General features: G+C 39.2%; 1 protein-coding gene across 1 annotated transcript in view; it reads right to left on the reverse strand.

Annotated features, from left to right (window-relative positions):
• Lrrk (Leucine-rich repeat kinase) overlaps positions 1-18,501 on the reverse strand; it is a 280,688-nt gene that overhangs the window by 149,416 nt on the left and 112,771 nt on the right. Inside the window, exon 6 of the mRNA XM_083138226.1 lies at positions 2,889-3,048. Coding sequence (XP_082994352.1) covers positions 2,889-3,048 — 160 coding nt within the window. The remainder of the gene's footprint in view (positions 1-2,888; positions 3,049-18,501) is intronic.

Below are 18,501 nucleotides of genomic sequence, written 5' to 3' on the forward strand. Positions count from 1 at the left end.
ACACACTGTATTCAATTTTTCAATATATATTTTGGATTTTCACATTTTTCCTGTTTATTTGTTTTTCAACACCCCTTTACATGTGTCTGATGGGGGACTGAATAATGTTAATTCTGGTGTGATCTTCCATGTAGTACACCCTGGACTGCATTTTGCAGACTAACGAGGCTCTGGCGACTGGCACTATGGCCAGTACAATATTGTGTGTGTTGTCCTGTTTTTTTGTCCTTGTGTGTGCTTGAGTGCCAGTTTACAGCCTGTTTTTACCGAAAGTCAGAATATTTTAATGTTTTAGTAACACGACATTGCAATTATGCTCTTTTATACTCCCTCCGTTCCATAATATGGTATAGACACAGGATGAATGTGTTCATTTATTGCACATGCGCATCCGAGTAGTGGTCGGATATGATTGTGTGTGCAGTAGTGAAGCAATCCTTCATCCAGTCAGACGTTCACTGTGCGGAGCATACTACAAGCCATGCAAAGGAAACAGATACGGAGCTGAGTATGGACGTCAGTCAAGTGGGCACCCGTTGTGGAATTTCAGGACGAGGAAACACATCAGTAACCGAGGCAAATTTGAGTAGAAACACCAAAGCAAAACAATTAACAGCCAAATGTCGTAGTGCCATTCTACAATTCCTACTCCAATTCAAGGAAAATGGAATAAATAATGTGGAATAAAATGCATTATTATGAGTATGCAATTGTAAACCACATGGTAGCCTATACCTAACATACAGCCTAACCCTCTAATGCTTTACAATGTAACATATCTATACCATATTGTGGAACAACATAAAAGGCCTGTTTCTATACCATATTATGGAACGGAGGGAGTAGGAGTATATGGTAAGGGGTTGGACCCCATATAATGTGACAGGTGCAAAATAGCCTAAGTGCTGACGCAGCCAAAATTTTAAATTCAAAATTCAAATTCAAAATAATGTTAATTCTAATCATTTGAATACAAAAATTATGGAATTAGGAACCAATGTGATAATAGATGATTAGTTTGCACTATCGACGGATATCGCCTAATGCTCTCCGCATAGCATGTTCGTGGGATTCTGCTCTCTATCTACAGGCTGGGATCCAAGAGGTTAAGAACCAACTCACCCTCAAAGCAGCTAGTAGTTGGAATAAATGTTCATACAGCAGGGTTGCCAATCGTATAACAAATGTAAAATTTAAGTGCTTACAAGGTTAAATAAAACAATTCATACCTTTGCTTCCAATTATGGTATAACTTTTATCTTGGGCTTGTTTTAAAACTAAGGGTGCATAGTTTTCATAAAAAAATATCTTTATATGAAAATATTGAAATTTTCACTTCAAGGTCGCATGATGTGACCTTTGACCTTGCATACATAAACATATGCATGTTCAATTTTGTGGGAAATCAAGCATGTTACACATTAAATGCAATCTCTGTTTGGTGTAAGTTTCATTTTGGGATGACTTTGTAAACAGGAATAAAAAATATTCGGACAGTAGTATGCCTCATTAGGTTGCATGGCCTGGGTGATTTCACATGGAATCAGTCTATAGTATTTGTTCTATCAGGTTTTGTTCCACAATATTCCACACCTACCTTCTTTTCCATTTTATTGAGGTTTTAAAATTATTTTAAAAATCTTTTAAATTTATAACACATAATTTGCTTACAAATTATTACAAATTACTCTTTCTAAATGTAAAATAAATATATCCCAACTATTATTCAGCCATCTTCTGAATCATTCTTCTGGTGCTAAAAATTTCAATCTAAAGTGAAAGAACTTTGTGCAAACAAATTAATCAGAAATACAGGGAATATTGGTATACCCTTAGCATAGATGAAGAGAGGAGTCTTTCACACAGTGTGAAAAGAAACTCAGATATTCCAAAGTAGATTAGGAAGTTACTGTTTGCCCATCAAGCAAAGGGAGGGGGAGGGGTTCAAATTCTTCTTTTGTCACAGACATAGAAACCTCTTCTAACTACAGCCTCAGGTTTGGAAAATAAAAAAAAATAAAAAACTGGATTTTACAGATACTAAAACATGAAAAATATTAGTTCATCATGTGCTAAAATAATTTTTAAAAAGTCTTTAAATTTGAAAAGCATTTGTTAACATGTTATTAGTACCTTACATATTTTTGAATATTTACACATGAGAGTCTACTGCTTCATCTATGTTTATTCATATTCTTCATTTTCACATGCTGTAAGCTATTGTCACTTTATATGACACTTCAGAAGACAGTGTTTCTTAACTAATCCAGTACTTACATTTCAGTACTTGCATTATCAACCTTTTTCAAAATTAAAGGAATTTTTTGGAGGAAAGCACTTTGATAGCAACAAAGAGGTCCAGCCAATGGTATCTTCATTTCACAATGGACTGGTGGCAGAAGTGTATGACGAGAGTATGCAAACACTTGCCTCCCAATATGATAAGTGACATAATGCCATCAGTGCCTATGTAGAAAAATAGCTCAAGGTACATACTTTCAGAGTTAAAAAGGTTCTTTTCAACTAACCTCTTTCGTTCTTTTTATTAGGGCCTCCCCGATGGCGTAGTGGTAGCATCGTCACTTGTAATCAAGGGGTCCCGGGTTCGATACTCGGTGGAGGTACATAGTGGTTCGGATCCCACTTTAAAATGTAGGTCTAGTTCCAATTAACTTACTGGGCATAAAGTGGACTTTAAAAACAACACCAACTCAAAAAACATTAAACGGGTTCTATTTTCTGGACGTACATCAAAATGTTCAGCAAATTAAAGAATTTTAACATACTTACAAACCAAAAATAAATATTTACAAAAGAAACAACAAGTAACCTACAGACGTTACTTGCCACACAGCATGCACATTTTTCGACATCACATTGCAACTTACGTAAATAGTAATGTATTGGAGCCATTTGGTGCCATGTTAATGATAAGTTCTGCTTCTTTGCCTAATTCTTGAATCATATTCTTCACAAGCATCAAGTCACCTTGGCTGCATGCTTTGAGTAATGTTGCATGGCATTTCTCCCTTGCTGCTTCTTTACAATCTGAAAAGATAAACAGATTTCAAATTAAAATCGAACAAGAATATATTGACAACAAAGTGAAGAAAATTGCTAAAGAAAAAATCTAAATTATTTTGATTTAAAAGTGAATCAATACTAACATCCATCCTGTACAAGACAATCAAACTGATGCCTAGCATTATAAATTGTTATATATTTCCACACATTGTCTGTGCTTGATATTTTCAAAACTCTGCATATATCCTGGAGACTAAAGTAAAAATTATTTTTTTTAAAAAAAGAGCAAAAAAACAGCATACATGCAAAAGTATGAAAAGTTGTATGTTTGCTATTTATAGCTTATTTGACTTAAGCTTTGTAGGCATTAGAGAAATTAGCTTGCTGTCTTGAAGAATCTATCTCCACTGAGGAACCAACCACTCTCTGCCTTTGGAATTTGCAATAGGGGTAACATGAGTGTTTTTCCCCGAACTGAGGCCAAAAAAAAACCACTCGGATTTTCTATTTTCAGTTGATTGCAATCATAGTTAAGTGCAGAATGCCAATTTTTACCTTCCTGGGGATATCTCACGAGTGTTTTCTCTCGAACTGGGACAAAAAATAGAATTTTGAGTTGAGTTGAATTCTTTATTTAAGTCCACTTTATGCATGGAAAGTGCACCTGTAATGGGTTTTAAATTTTTATTGTTTCTTAACCACACACCTTTTACCAATCCTATATCCTGAACCTATGGAGAGGTCGACGTGGTTATGATTTATACATAACCTAAACGTGAGCAGCCTGAGGAAGGGAGCAGTTGCATCCCGAAACGTCGCAGGAGTTATCCTAGATACTCGCAAAACGTAAGTTATTAATATATTTATGATATATATATATATATATATAAAAACAGTAGTTACCACGTGGACTCAGTGGGGCCTGGCAACTGTGGATTAGCTGAAGCTTCTCGAACAGCCTACATGCGAGATTTAAGACTAAGATAAATGTGTATTTTAAGGAGTTAGTCAAACGTTTACTTCATAATAGGAACAAAGTCCATTCTTGGATGATTAACATATTCCTTATTAATCATTTTTCTCAGAAAATAAGTATTCTTGGCATTATGTTTTAAACGTTTTATTTGTTTAAAACATTTTTTTTTTCGGTTCTTGTTTAAAACATTAAAAGCATGTTTAAAACAAAAAAAAACTGTTTTTTTTTATTTATTTATTTAGTTTTTTCCAATCCACTCAGTGATTTAGCCACAAACACTCCTAGCAAGAACTACCACTCATGAGACAGTTACCATGAAAATCCAATGAATAGTGGTCGAGCCTTGTCAGTTCTTAATTTCTTTTTTTGCAAATGTGGTGGAAAGGGGAAGAAGAAGAATGACACATTTCTCTGGTCAGTTTGACATTTGTGTGGCGAGCAGACGATGGAATTCCGCTCCTCCAGCGGCAGTCAAATTGTGAAAGGGAACTCCAGCTGTACATACTACTATTGCCAACTTAGTATTTTCGAGCAAGGTTTGTCCAAATCACTAATCGCACCAACAAACTATATTCGTCTAGTACCTAACTGGCCTCAGTTGTAGTTCAAGTCTGCTTTGGCTTTGCAGTCTAGTTCTAGTTGCTTCAGAGAATAGTATCCCCATTTTAGGCAGGATTTAGCTCTTTTCTGTCAATCCAATGTGACAACACTAGCATATACTGGCAGGCTTGACCGGTAACTGGGTCCCTAAACAGGCATATGAATAACCCCATAGCACACTTGCCTCAAAGTCTTCCCCTGATCTTCCCTTGCATTGGCATCCTCTCCCTTCGTTACCTCTTCAGGGTAGCAGAATGGCCTCCCTCTTCGCTTCTGTCGGCTGCAGAAAAAATGTCCTATGCAACAAGGTCCGTCAACGTTGTTTGCCATCTTGGACAACGGACCTTGCTCTGCAATATCTACTCGACGACACAGCTATTGGTTAAAGTATTTAACAATGTTGTTACAGAGGTTGTTCGCTTTATATCCGACCATATTCAATTCGGTGCTACGGCGTATCATGCTGGTACTATGGGTCTGCTGGCGGGAGCAGTGTTGTGTCTGACCTTGTAGGTGCTCGAGTGTTGGTAGTGAATGTTATCAAATGGTGCCAAAAATCAACCGGTATTGGAAGGGTTACGTAATGGTCCTTTTCCATGCTAAGTTTTCATACATATGCATTGTGAAACAGTGTCGGGAGAATAGGTTAACACTCGGGGTGACTATGCGAAAGCTATTGTGGCTCGTTACACACAACAAGTTCTCCTTGCGAGACATTCACCCACGAAAACAACCAGGAGAAGGGCTGCAAGCAAAGTGTCACCCATAGTGCGAAGGGGGATCTGTTGATTGGCATGCCAAGAAAATCCCCCGACTCAACATGATATGGCCCATAGATTTCACCTCGCACCGTCAACTGTGAACAAAACAATTCACAAGCGCCTCAGGTTGAAGTGTGTGCGGAAGGCCTGTGTACACCACCTTCTACAGCGTCATATTGCCAAACGTAAGACGAACTGCAGGAAACTGTATGAAAAGTACCTGGCGGGTTCCAAATGGAAGAAAGTTGTCACAATGGATGAATCATATGTCCATCTCACTGCTGGTGGTCACATTCGGGCGATCACATACTGTGACATTGATGGCAAGGGGTGCAGCAAATTTGTTCATCAGTGCAGGGAAAGTTTCCCTCGTGGCTTTATGGTTGTGACGGGATTTGGATATGAGGGTAAGCTGATGATACGCAAGGTGGACAAAAACGTGAAGGTGAATGCCAGATACTTCCAAGACTCCATTCTGACACCTATCTATTGGAGAGACATACCACAATTGTATGGAATGGACGCGAACCAGGTGATGACCAATATGGACAAGGCTTCGAGTCATACTGCCAGAACGTCACTACGTTTTTATCAGGAAATGGCAGAGGAATTAGGAATTCGTGTCATTCTATTTGAAGACATTCCTGTGAAAAGCCCAGATGCCAGTCCAATGGATTTTTGCGCATTTGGACCGTTGAAACGACGTCTTCAACATCGCCGCCCGTGCACCCTGGATGGTCTATGGAAAGCTTGCAGGGAGGAGTGGGACAGAATTCCCATGCCTGTCCTGCGCCGGAGCTTGCTGCAATGGAAACTGCATTGCCGGGCGATAGTCCACAATGCTGGGGGTCCAACAGAACATGATCGGTGGTGGCAGCGTGGTATCTCTTAAGGTGAGTACCCGTCAAAATGGTCGGATATAAAGCAAACAACCTTCTGTATTTCATTCAAAACAACTTTTTAATTCTTCACATTTTGCTGTTACCGACTGCACGCCACACCTCTGGTTACAAGATTAAAAAATTGAAAGAAGGCGACAGAATAATTTAAAGCTCATAAGTTGCTGGTAAAAATTCAACTGTAAACAATAAAATCAACTCAACAAAAGCTAACATTGATCTTCATTTATTTGTTGTATCAAGTACCCTGCAAGGAAAATTTCATGGAACTGTTAAAAGATAGAGATCAAAATGTGCCCTATTTGAAGGCATGGCTCAATCAAGAGAGGGAAGAGAGTCGAACATATTGAATGTAATTACTTTGTTTCTTCTCCTTGTTTTCTATATCATAACTTCAATATAACAGGGGTGGGTGATCTAAGATTGGAAAGTTTCCGGCCTTGTCTCTGCATAAAGCAGCTCTTGGGCTCGCCCAGCTTCAAAAAAATGGGTACTTGGGGGAAACCCTGTTAACAATAATGAAAATCATAATGACAATAAGAAATAACGATTTAGATCAACTCAAGGACGTTTTCTTCTTCACACTGCTTAAGAGCACAAGGAACAGTTTCCCTCTGTGGTACTGTTGCCAGCTTGGCTCTTTTGTGCACTCCTTTAGCTGTGAACTTTGGTGCTCCCACCCCACCCCCTCTTACCTTTCCAGCTACTTTTTTATAGCGCCGTGGCTGACGTGAAGATGACATAATATTGTTATCAGGGAATCCTTTATATTCGATTTCATACGACCATTGGTGGATTATTGAGATGGGTGATGCGTCTGATCTAGACGGTGAAAACTAAGAATAAATTGTCATCACTTTAAAGTTAACGGTAATAACAGCACCCTACGCCCACCCCCTTTGACACTAAAATTACCCTAGGAGGCACTTATCCAACCTTCGTAAATCTAGCTCCTTTAAAGTCAGTTTTAACTCCATTTAAGGTGAAACTTAGCTCTTTTATGCACATCAGGTTTGGTAACACTGCCAGATGGCCATAGGGGAAAGGAGAAATGCATTGCAATTATGGGAGTATTATTTTATTTGTTCTCTTGGGGAATATCAAACTTCCGATGGCATGGAAAAATGTATCAACGGAAAGAGGACAGATTGAATATGTAATTGACAGGTGGAAAAGTCGAAATAAATGAACAACTGGTGCAAAACTGTCACTCTTCCCCTTAAATGAGTATTTGTTTGCACTAGCAGGACAGAAATTAGTCTGTTCCTGCGACTGTCACCCCTCCCCCACCAATAAATTTGAAGCTAACGACACCTATGCTACGAACCCTCGAAAAAAATAATTTTATCCAGAATGTATGCAACCACGCTACACATGTTCATAACTGACTTACTTTGTATAATACTATAAACTAAATATGTGACATACAGTAAAACCTCGTTAATCCGGACTAATGGAGGGGATAAGTCCGGATTACCTGAAATAACCTAAAAGAACAGTAGAAAGTTCATTAAAACTCCGTTTATAGCAACAAAACATGTTTATTATGGTGTATTTAAAGGGCATAGGCCTAAATACACTATACAGTACAGTACAAAGTCTGCGGGAAACAGAACTTCATCAGTGGTTGACTACCTTTTATTTGGGAAGTTCTCTTGTTGACTTCTAACCACATTTAAAACCTTGCATTCTGCTTTTTTTCGGGAGGGGGGGGTTTGCCTGTCCGGATTAAGCAAAGTCCGGATTAAGCAAAGTCCGGCTTATGGGGGTCCGGATTGACGAGGTTTTACTGTATTTATAACTAATCAGATCGCCTTTGGTGTCACTAAGTCTCGTTTAGTCTTAATTTTACAAGAGTCGGTCTCGTCCTCCATGTCCAGATATTATTAGAATAATTAAATCAAGACGACTTAGATGGGCAGGCCATGTGGCACGAATGGGAGAGGAAATAAAGAATATACAGGATTCTTGTTGAGAAGCCTGATAGTGAGAGACCTATAGGAAGGCCAAGACGAAGACGGAGGGATAACGTTGAGATGGACCTAAAGGAAAACGGTAAGGATGGAAAAGATTGGATTGATCTTGCCCAGGATAGGGACACATGGAAGGCTGCAGCCATAAACCTTCGGGTTTAAGAAGGCTAGAGAGTTAGTTAGTTTGTCTGTCTCGTTCCCTAGCCGATTTTTAAAAGGCTATCTCTGCTCATGTTACCCTTTGGAAAATATTTTGCCGTTAATAAACGACACACGAATCCCAAGTTTCACCGGTTGAAACTGTCTTTGTATGGCAATATTTTGCAAAGTTGCACACACATTCTCACTCGCAAACTTTCCAGTAGTCGTTAATCGTTCACCTGCAAATTGGCTGGCAACGCCTACCCACAGAAAGCCTGGGATGAGTGTGAGAAAAGTAAAAGTTTTATTACGTCTTGTTTTTAACAGGCCATAAACATGAAGAAAGTCTTGCGAATATAAATATTAGTAAGCAGTCACTGGTGATTTCATGCTTTATTAGAAAATCCGAGAATAATGGACGGGCTCTCTTTTAACAGGCAAAAGTATTTCGCACTCATTTATGTTATCTTTGCAATGACCGACCATTTCTGCTTATTTATGATCACATTCCTGGGTCGGTTCTTTTTGGGTATAAGTTGTCTCTTGACCATGCTGTTGCATAAGAAAATTGTATCCTCTGTGGTATAAGCAAACTAGGGTCTGGATTTTTTATGTAATTGCATATTTTTTTCCTTTGTATGTAGCCAATGAAAAATGACAAAAACGACAATGCTGAAAAACCGGTGTAAATTTTATGCTACATAAATATTTACATATTTTGACGTAAACATTTGTGGGACGAACATTCAAAATACGTACGATTTCTAAAAAAAATTGAAATTCTTGTCGGAGGCTATTTTTTCATTCAATGAAAATACTTTTGTATATCGTGGGAATTTAAATGCATTTCTCGGGAAGCCAACCAAAGCTACTGATGTGTATCCCCTGTTGTCATTGGCGTTATCAATTCATTATGATCACGAACTTTCCAATGTAATTTCGCACGTTCAATTATTTCAAAGTAACTCATTATAATAAAAATATTGAGAAATCAATTTACTATAATTAATATTTGCGGTCATAAACCTTTCTAAAAAAAAGGACAGAAATGACATATTTATATATACTTCTGTACTATTTTTACGTATTTCAGTGATTTTTCTACATATTTATGTATTTACTTCGCATGTTCTGGCTACATAAAAATCCAGACTTCAATGATAACTTTTCAACTTTCTGCAATGTGTAATACGATGGTTGTCCCAAAGTTCGTGGCCTAACCAGGAAAACAAAATAGCACATCGAAACTGCACGTTAGTCTTACTTCCCTTGCAGAATAAAAAGGTAGCATGCATGTAGCACCATGCCATGAAGGCACATTTAGGGAATGTGGAGGAAGGGCCCCACACATTCTCGATCTCGGCATTTTGAAGGTGGTGTGATCAGCACCACGCTCGGACCGCCTTTACCACCAGGGTTGCCCCCAGGTACCAATTGATATGAAGCTGGGTGAACCCCAAAGCCAGTTTATGCGGGGGACAAAGCCGGAAAAGTTCCAGGCTTAGATCACCCAGCCCGGGAATCGAACCTGGGTCCCCTCCCCCGCATGGCAGTCAGACGCCATACCGACTAGACAACCGCGGCTCATTATTGAAAAAAAATCCAACGTCGTGAGACTAACAAAATGGGCGAAGATGGCCTGTGGAGAAAATCTGTCAGAGAATGTGGACAAGGAGCAGGATGGTGAACGGACGAAAGGTTTAGCAGTTTTCCAGATTGAAGAGATATTGGGTATTCCAAAAACAACATTTGATCGCTTTCTGAAGGAGTGTTTGGAACTGAGAAAAATTTCCGACGAAACTTTTGGCTGTAGATCAAAAGGCAGTAAGAAGGCAATCCAGTAGATTTCGCTCCACAATTTGTGACAATGGATGAGTCCAATCAAGAGTCAATGCAATGGGAACCCCCCCCCCCCGTTATCCCCTCCAGAGAAGGTCGAGGCAGGCTGAGTGATGGTGTCACTTTCTTTTTATTTATTCTAAAAGGGTGTACAGCTTTTACAGATATCCCGAAAAGGAGTCATACCATATCGGAAGAATATTATGCTAATCATGTTTCTCGAAGGCTCGTTGCGTAAACAACCTGTACATGGATGTATATGCATGAAGCACTAGCATAATTTTGATTTCAAAGTGATTTTCTTATCCACGTCGTTTAATAAAATTAGATCTCATAATTTCTTCAATGTGTGTGTGTGTGTGGGGGGGAGGGTATAGAGGAATTACATGAATTGATATTGTAAATTAGGTGGCAAACTTCGAAGTCACACGTATGATCTTAACTTCTGACAAGATTTTAACTCAAGGACAGATTAACGACCTTATATCGTGTAGAGCGGAAAGTGTTTTTTTTTTACTGTTCCCAAGCAAGTTCTTTTCTTTATTTTTAACATACAATGACTGACGTAATACTAACAAGTAGGAACTTTACTACACAATCTATGCTTTTATTTTTCTTATTTTCGTCGCTCTCCTGCCACTTCTTGCGTGATCGCGACGATAAAGATAGATGAATGATGATTAGATGCATATGCAACTGATGAAAAGATATTCCAGGCAAGGACTTGAATCTGGAAAATTCCGTGGCGAGGTCGTGGGTCCAGCTCCACCGAAGTAACTGCTGCACAATTAAGCCTATACGCTATCTGTATATCTTGCTGTTTTCACAGCTTACTTTGTAAATATAGCCGGTCCCCATGGCGGAGTTGTTAGCACATCGCGCTATGACGCCAGGGGTTCCGGGTTCGAATCCCGGCCTAGACACGGACGTTTGTAAGTGTCCATTCATTAAATTTCATCATATCATCACTCATCCCCATCTTCGCAAATTAGCCAAAACTTGCACAAAAGGCGAAGTAAAATAAAGCAAATTAAATCTGTAAATATAGGCGCAGTATATTAGTCAACATAATTTGCACGTAGATAGAAACAATCACTGCTTAAAAGTTGTCCGCATATTTGCACAAACAAGTAGCGAGGAACACAACCGATCTCAAAGCTACAACATGCATACCATACCTCTTAGTGCTGTCGGAAAAGATAAGCAGAATTGCGTCCAAACTCCAACTCAAGATAACTCTCAGTAGCAACAACAAACTAACAATGTAAGAAGCATACCGTAAAATATTAGGCCACGGAATCCCGTACAAGCTGGTAAAAATTACATGAATAACATATCACGTGATTTTTTGTTTGTTGAAGTCCACTTGATGCTCAAGTAGGCTAATCCGGACTGAGGCTACAATTCAAACAGGATCTGAAATACTGTGCTTCCACCAGGAATCGAACCGGAGACCCCTTGATTAGAAGGCAATGCGTCATCGTTACTACTACACGTGAATGCGCAAAAACTTACACAGAAGAATCGTACACTCTCATGGGAAGAGAATCACACAGAAGAGTAAACACATCATTCGAAACAAAATAAATAAATAAAAGATGCATGAAGTTTAGACCAAATGTCTAAGTGCATCATCGAGAAAGATGCAGGAAGGTGCATAAAAACGCATCAACCGACTGATTGATCGATTGTTTGATTTAGTTTATTTCCCATACAACACCAATCGCCCAGGGATATCCATTAGATATCCACAATGTCCAGATCAGAACCATGGATATTAGGGATATCCATTGGATGTCCATTAGATATCCATTGGATGTCCATTAGATATCCATTTCTTGATAACCTTGGGACGTCTATTGGATACCCAGAACTGGATATCTGCAACTTGACCAATTCTTGATATCTAATACACAGCCTAAACGTGTGTGGAACTGGCTGTCAGAAACATTGTCCAATTCTGAATATCCAATTCGTCGCCAGATCTCTTCCAAAACTGGATATCCAAAACATATCCCGATCTTGTCCAAAATGGGATATCCAAAACATCCAATTCTGGATATCCAAAACATATCCCGATCTTGTCCAAAACGGGATATCCAAACCATATCTAGATCTTGTCCAAAACGGGATATAAAAACACATCCAATTCAGGATATCCAAAACGGGATATCCAAAATACATCCAATTTTGGATATCTAATACATGTCTAGAACTGATCCAGAAATTGTTATTCAACAATGAACATAAATAGGACATGTTTCGAATATTAGAAAATGGTCATAGTACTGTATTCCCGTTGTGTATACTTTCTCATACTTTATCTTGGAAGTGATCCGGAAATGTCCAAAACATAACCATTTCTGGATATCATGTATGCGGACAAATGGATATCCAAGGGACGTCCAATGGATGTATATTGGATATACAGAACTTCCGATCCAAATATCCAAGGGATATCCAATGGATGTATTTTGGACATTTGTGTGCTGTGTGGGCTGCAGTCGCTAGATGGCACTGGCAAAATGTATAAAAGAAACTAAAGTTTTCGTAACAAAAATAATGGTAAATTTGATTACAAATATAATGAAAAATTGTGTTTTAACACGCTTCGAAAGATGTGCGAACATTAAGCTACAACGATGAGAAGAAAATTTAAAGCAGTGAATAAAAGTGAAACTCCCATGACCAACCTTTCTGATTCATGACTATACGTATAATTAGAAGCTATAGCCTGTACATTACCAGTGCGTAGTTACAGATCGGTTAGTTCATTGGACTATCCAAATTGACTAGTGCCTATTTTAAGAGGAAACAAAAAAATTAACAACAAACATTGGTGGTTGACTGTTGCATGCTTCTTGCCATATCGAAATAAAATCCAGACGAGATCCAAATGTACTATGTAGTCCAAAAATTGTACTTTTCGTGTCCATATAATATCCAAAGTATGTACAAAAAATGTCTAAATCAAAGCATAATGTACAGATTACGTCTCACTTGATGTCCAAAAAATGTCCGTATCATATCCATTTCTGGATATCTCCCGGATATCACGTATACGGACAAATGGATATCCAGCAGATATCCAGTGGATGTCTTTTGGACATTCCCGGATATCTATTGTATAATATCCAGAACTTCCGACACAAATATCCAAAAAATATCCAGTGGATATATTTTGGACATTTGTGTGCTGTGTGGGTTTACTTCACTTTTCGGTCACTTTTGGCTAATTGCGAAGACTAGGATGAGTGATGATACAATGCAAGTAATGAAAGGACACTCACGAAGAACACCAATGCCCAGGCCGAGATTCGAACCCGGGACCCCTGGCGTCATAGCGCGCTGTGTTAAATTCTCCGCCAAGGAGGTCGGCCCATCAACTGATGCATTAAAGTGCATCTCGACAGAAATAAATAGTCAATGCACTTTTACGATATACAAAAATGCATCAAACTGTAAATCTTATTCTTCGCAGAGGCCATAAAACACTCTTTAGTGCATCAATCCATTTGATGCAATTCCTTTTCTGTGTGTAGAAGAACACATGCACAGTTGAATAATAACGCAACGCAAGTATAAAGCGTTACTTTTTCGGTACTTAAATTCTTAGTTCCGTATGTATCGCGTTACCACAATTATATCAGTATCTGCAATTACAAGGTATGTTTTATTTAAAAGGAACGATAGTTATCTGACGTTACCTCGTTAAATTTATAACTGGACAATTTATATGCCAGAATAAAGGTCGTCCTCTCAATGAATTTACGATGGTGTTGTTTACTTTCCATTCACAGTTCACTAGCAACCACAGTGACCTAAATACTGACTAGTGAGAAAATATCCTAAGGTCAGCCAAAAAATCCGGTCACACCTGAGAATTGGGAATAATCTAAACTTCTAAGCGGCACTGCGTTTTCCAATGTAAAAATATGCGATGGTTATTTGACCGTAAGTTTGTGCAATTCAATCGTGAGTTGGCCAGTGTGTGACGAGGTCATCAGCATGTCTAACTAACTAACTCTCTAGCATTCTTAAACCCGAAGGTTTATGGCTGCAGCAACACAAATCTTCAATCTGTGCTTATCCTGGGCAAGATCAATCCAATCTTTTCCATCCTTACCGATTTCCTTTAGGTCCATCTCAACGTTATCCCTCCATCTATGTCCTCGTCTTCCTACATGTCTCTTACCATCAGGTTTCACAAAAGAATCCTGTAAACTCTTCCTTTCCTCTCCCATTCGTGCCACATGGCCTGCCCCCTAAGTCTTCTTGATTTAATTATTCTAAAAATATTTGGACATGAATACAAATTACGTCATCTGCATGTAATATCTAAAACTAAATTTACATTGCCGAATAATCCTTACGAGGCATATGGTGTTCATGAAACTCGAACATTATATTGCTAATAACGATACTCACTCACACCCACTATGTATTATTATGAGACTAAATTTAAGAATATGCACATTGATTCAACTTTACCAAGCGAAAAATAGCTTCTTTTGTACAATTAATCATTTCTTGCTTAATCTGATTGTGAAGTATTTAGACCACTCGATTAAGCAGGAGTTTACTTCCTGCCACCTCAAGTTACGGAGCTACATCTACTTTAGATACTCAGATTTGGAGGAATGTGACAAGCCGAACTTTAACCACACATTGAAAAATCACGCCTTATTGAGCGAGATATCCTTCCTGTTAGGTATCTTCCGTCACTTATACCGTTCTGGCCCGACCCTGTGGCCGAGTAGTTAGCACATCGCGCTGCGACGCCAAGGGTCCCGGGTTCGAATCCCGGTCGGGCTTGGTTGTTTGTGAATGTCCATTCATCAATTTCATCATTTCATCACTCATCCCCATCTTCGCAAATTAGCCAAGAGGCACAAAACGCGAAGTAAAATAAACTAAATCAATCAATCAATCAATTATACCGTTCTGGTGGACCTTTTTTTTTTCTTATTCAGCAATAAAGGAGCAGAAATGATTCTCTGCAGTGCGATAAGTAAAGCTCAATAGGAAATGTTATGATTTTTTAACCCTTTTCAGTGAGAGAGGAGAATTATCATCACAAACTTTGCCGAAGTCAATTTTATTATGCTTATACATCCTAATCAGGTGTGTGAGCATTCAACTTCAGTTTGAAATGCGATCCGAACTACTTTATAATGCGACTCAAAGGGAAACTGAACCAGGACCCGTTGATTCTAAGGTGACGTTTAGTCACTTCTTAGGAAGAAAAAAAATCAAAAGTGTAATCACACTTTTAGTCCTAGGTTCAATCTCCACCGTCGGCAAGTGATTATGAGTTAACGGAAAACAATATAAGAGATCCTAGCTATGTAAACGCTGACTTAGAGGAGATAAAACAGGCACGGATAATATTAATATTCGTCTATTGTTACGAGGGTAAGTCAAACATTATCTACAATTTTGCCACAACTTTTCTCAGGTTGGCCACCCTGCCTTCAGCGCTTGGGTGCTATAAGGTTGTACTCTTGTGGTCATGTGGCTGAGGTTTGAATTTAACAGCTCAATTTGTCTTTCTTTTATTACATATTAAACATGGCTGCTCCACTGGCAGTGTGCGCCAAGGAAAAGCAACGATCAGTGATCTGATTTATCTGGTCTGAAGATGTGTCAGGGGTTGAAATTCATCACAGCCTTCAGTACAATACAGAGACAGCGCTTTACCACGTAGAATTGTGTATAAGTTGATCGAGAGGTTTAAAAATGACTGGACAAGCATGAAACACGAAGCGAGAGTAGGATGCCCATCAATCTCCACCACTGATGGGAAGATTCAACAAGCTTGAGAGATGATTCTGATGAACCGATGGCCACCCATCATCCAAAGAGATTATTGTGACATCATCAGATGTACTGAAAGCCTGCGATGAATTTCAGTCCCTGACACACCTTCAGACCAGATAAATCGGATCACTGATTAGATCACCGATTGCTGTTCTTCCTTGGTAACACTGCCAGTGGAGCAGCCATGTTTAATCTGTAACAAAATAAAGAAAAATGGAGCGATTAAGATCAAACCTCGGGCACATGACCACAAAAGTACGACCTTATAGCACCCAAGCGCTGAAGGCAGTGTGGCCAACCCGAGGAAAGTTGTGGCAAAAGTGTAGATAATTTTTGACTTCCCTTCGTATTTACACGTAGACCTGTTACTGTTCCTTTGAATTCAAGGAATCGCGGGTCGAACCCTGTGGAAGCACATTTCACATTGGTTTTGATCCCACTTTGTACTGTTGGTCCACTCCTGATTAGCCTATCTACACTCTGTCCGCATACTTCTTTGCTCTGCCAACTCGCTTTCTCCCCTTCTCTTCCTTTATGAGCGTCATTGCTCCACAGATTCAAGAGAGTATGAGAATAAAGTGGAGTTAAAACAAACTTTTGTCTAAAAACACACATAATGGGTGCCATTGGAATCCGATTTTTTATCCAAGTGCAAAGGTACACAAGTTGTGCAGTGTCGTCACCAAGGTGGGGTTGGTGGGGGGTCATAATCCCACTTTGCACCAGTATTCCTAAGGGAAAAAAGGCAAAGTGAATGTTGACTACTATATATATGCTCATACATATATATATTTCTTTAAGCAGGGTTATTAAAAGTCCAGGAATTTAAAAAAAAAATCAATTCCAGTCCAGGAGAGAAAATCAGCAATCGTAAATGGGTTCTGGACCGTAAAGAATCTTTTTATCTGTAAAGTATTTCAATTCTGTCCAGGAACCTTATTTCCGGATCAATTTAAATACAGTCCAGGAACATATTTTCCGGATAACTTTAACTAGGATCCAAGTTTTGTACTGAAATGAAACAATACGGAACTTGGACCGAATTAAAATTGTGTAAGAAAAAAGGTTCCTGTCCTGTTACGGAATACAATAGATACCATTAGAATCAAGAGGTCCCGGACCCCCCGAAAGATTTATCAAGTACTAAAATTCTTTTCTTCTCTTCCTTTCCCTTATCAAACACTAAAATTAAATAATGAAAAATATATTAGTTTAGCCGTTGTTGTATAATTTCCTCTGAACTTATTGGAAGACAAGGATTATATTGGAATCATAGAGCTTTGAAGGACACGAAGGACGTATTTAAGGAGTCCACCCCCCCCCCCCTACCCGAGTATTTAAGGAGGGGTCCAGGGGTCCGGACCCCCCGAAAGACTCACACCAAGTGCTAAAATTAAGTAATGAAAATATTAGCATTTGTTGCATAATCGATGGTTATTAATGGAAATGGTAATTCCTCTTAGAGGCCAGCATAGTCTGCCTTTTACCTACCCACTGCCCGCTTGCACGCGATAACAGGTTTACCTGCTCGCCTGCCCACGGCAACGAGTCGACTTGCGTCTCTACCCGGGTTCTTGGTCTTCAAGGCGCTCTGCGCTTACAAGGTACCTGGGCATTCAACAAGACCCGGGCGCCTGCAAAACCTGCTGGAAGGAAACAGCCCTCCGGCAGCGTGTCGCTCCAGGTGTTTCATCACCACGTGGACGGCTGCAGCCAGTGTTGCCTACTTACGTAGCTACTAAATTCTACGAAGTCCTAGGAGGAGCTTCTTCTCCAAGGATAATTTATATACTTAGCGATTTCAGTTCAGCGTAAGAAGTTTTTATCTTATTGCCAGGAAATGCACGCAATATTACAGCTTCATTTATCTAAATGAATGATCGAGCAAACCAAAATCTCCTCACTGAAAACTAATTGTTTTTCATTGCATGGTGCCTTAACCAGGCACGCAGTGGCGCAACCAGAGGGGGCAGGATGCATTGCTCACAACCTTGGACGGAAATTGTCTAGCGGAGGGGTCAGGGTGGGGGTCAAACATTAAAGTACAAGTCTCATCAAGTTCAATGCCGTAGCAAAGGGGTAGCGGGAGTCGGCCCTGAGCGCCGAACGATCTAAGTGAGAAAAGTTTTAAAACAGAGAATGCTATGGCGGCCCGTGATATTATTTGCTATTAATGTTGGTTTGTTACGAGTTGGATGAATTAATTATGTAATACGTCGCTCCATGTGAAAAGAAAATATTGTAGATGGAAATTTTACATGCCATATGCATGTACATTCGGAATGCATTTATCATGCAATTTCTTTCTTTCAAAAATAGTTTGTGTGCTTGTTTTCCATTATTAGCTAATGTGAAATTGACGTGTTGAAAAAAAATATTTCTAATCCTCTGTTTCAACACAAATGCGTGAGAACCGACTTCTACCCCCTTTTTGCGTGATTTATGAGGATAATAATGCCTTTCATGCT

The sequence above is a fragment of the Lepisma saccharinum genome, chromosome 16 (genome assembly GCF_977018435.1).
Source record: "Lepisma saccharinum chromosome 16, izLepSacc3.1, whole genome shotgun sequence".
Classification (NCBI taxonomy): domain Eukaryota; kingdom Metazoa; phylum Arthropoda; class Insecta; order Zygentoma; family Lepismatidae; genus Lepisma; species Lepisma saccharinum.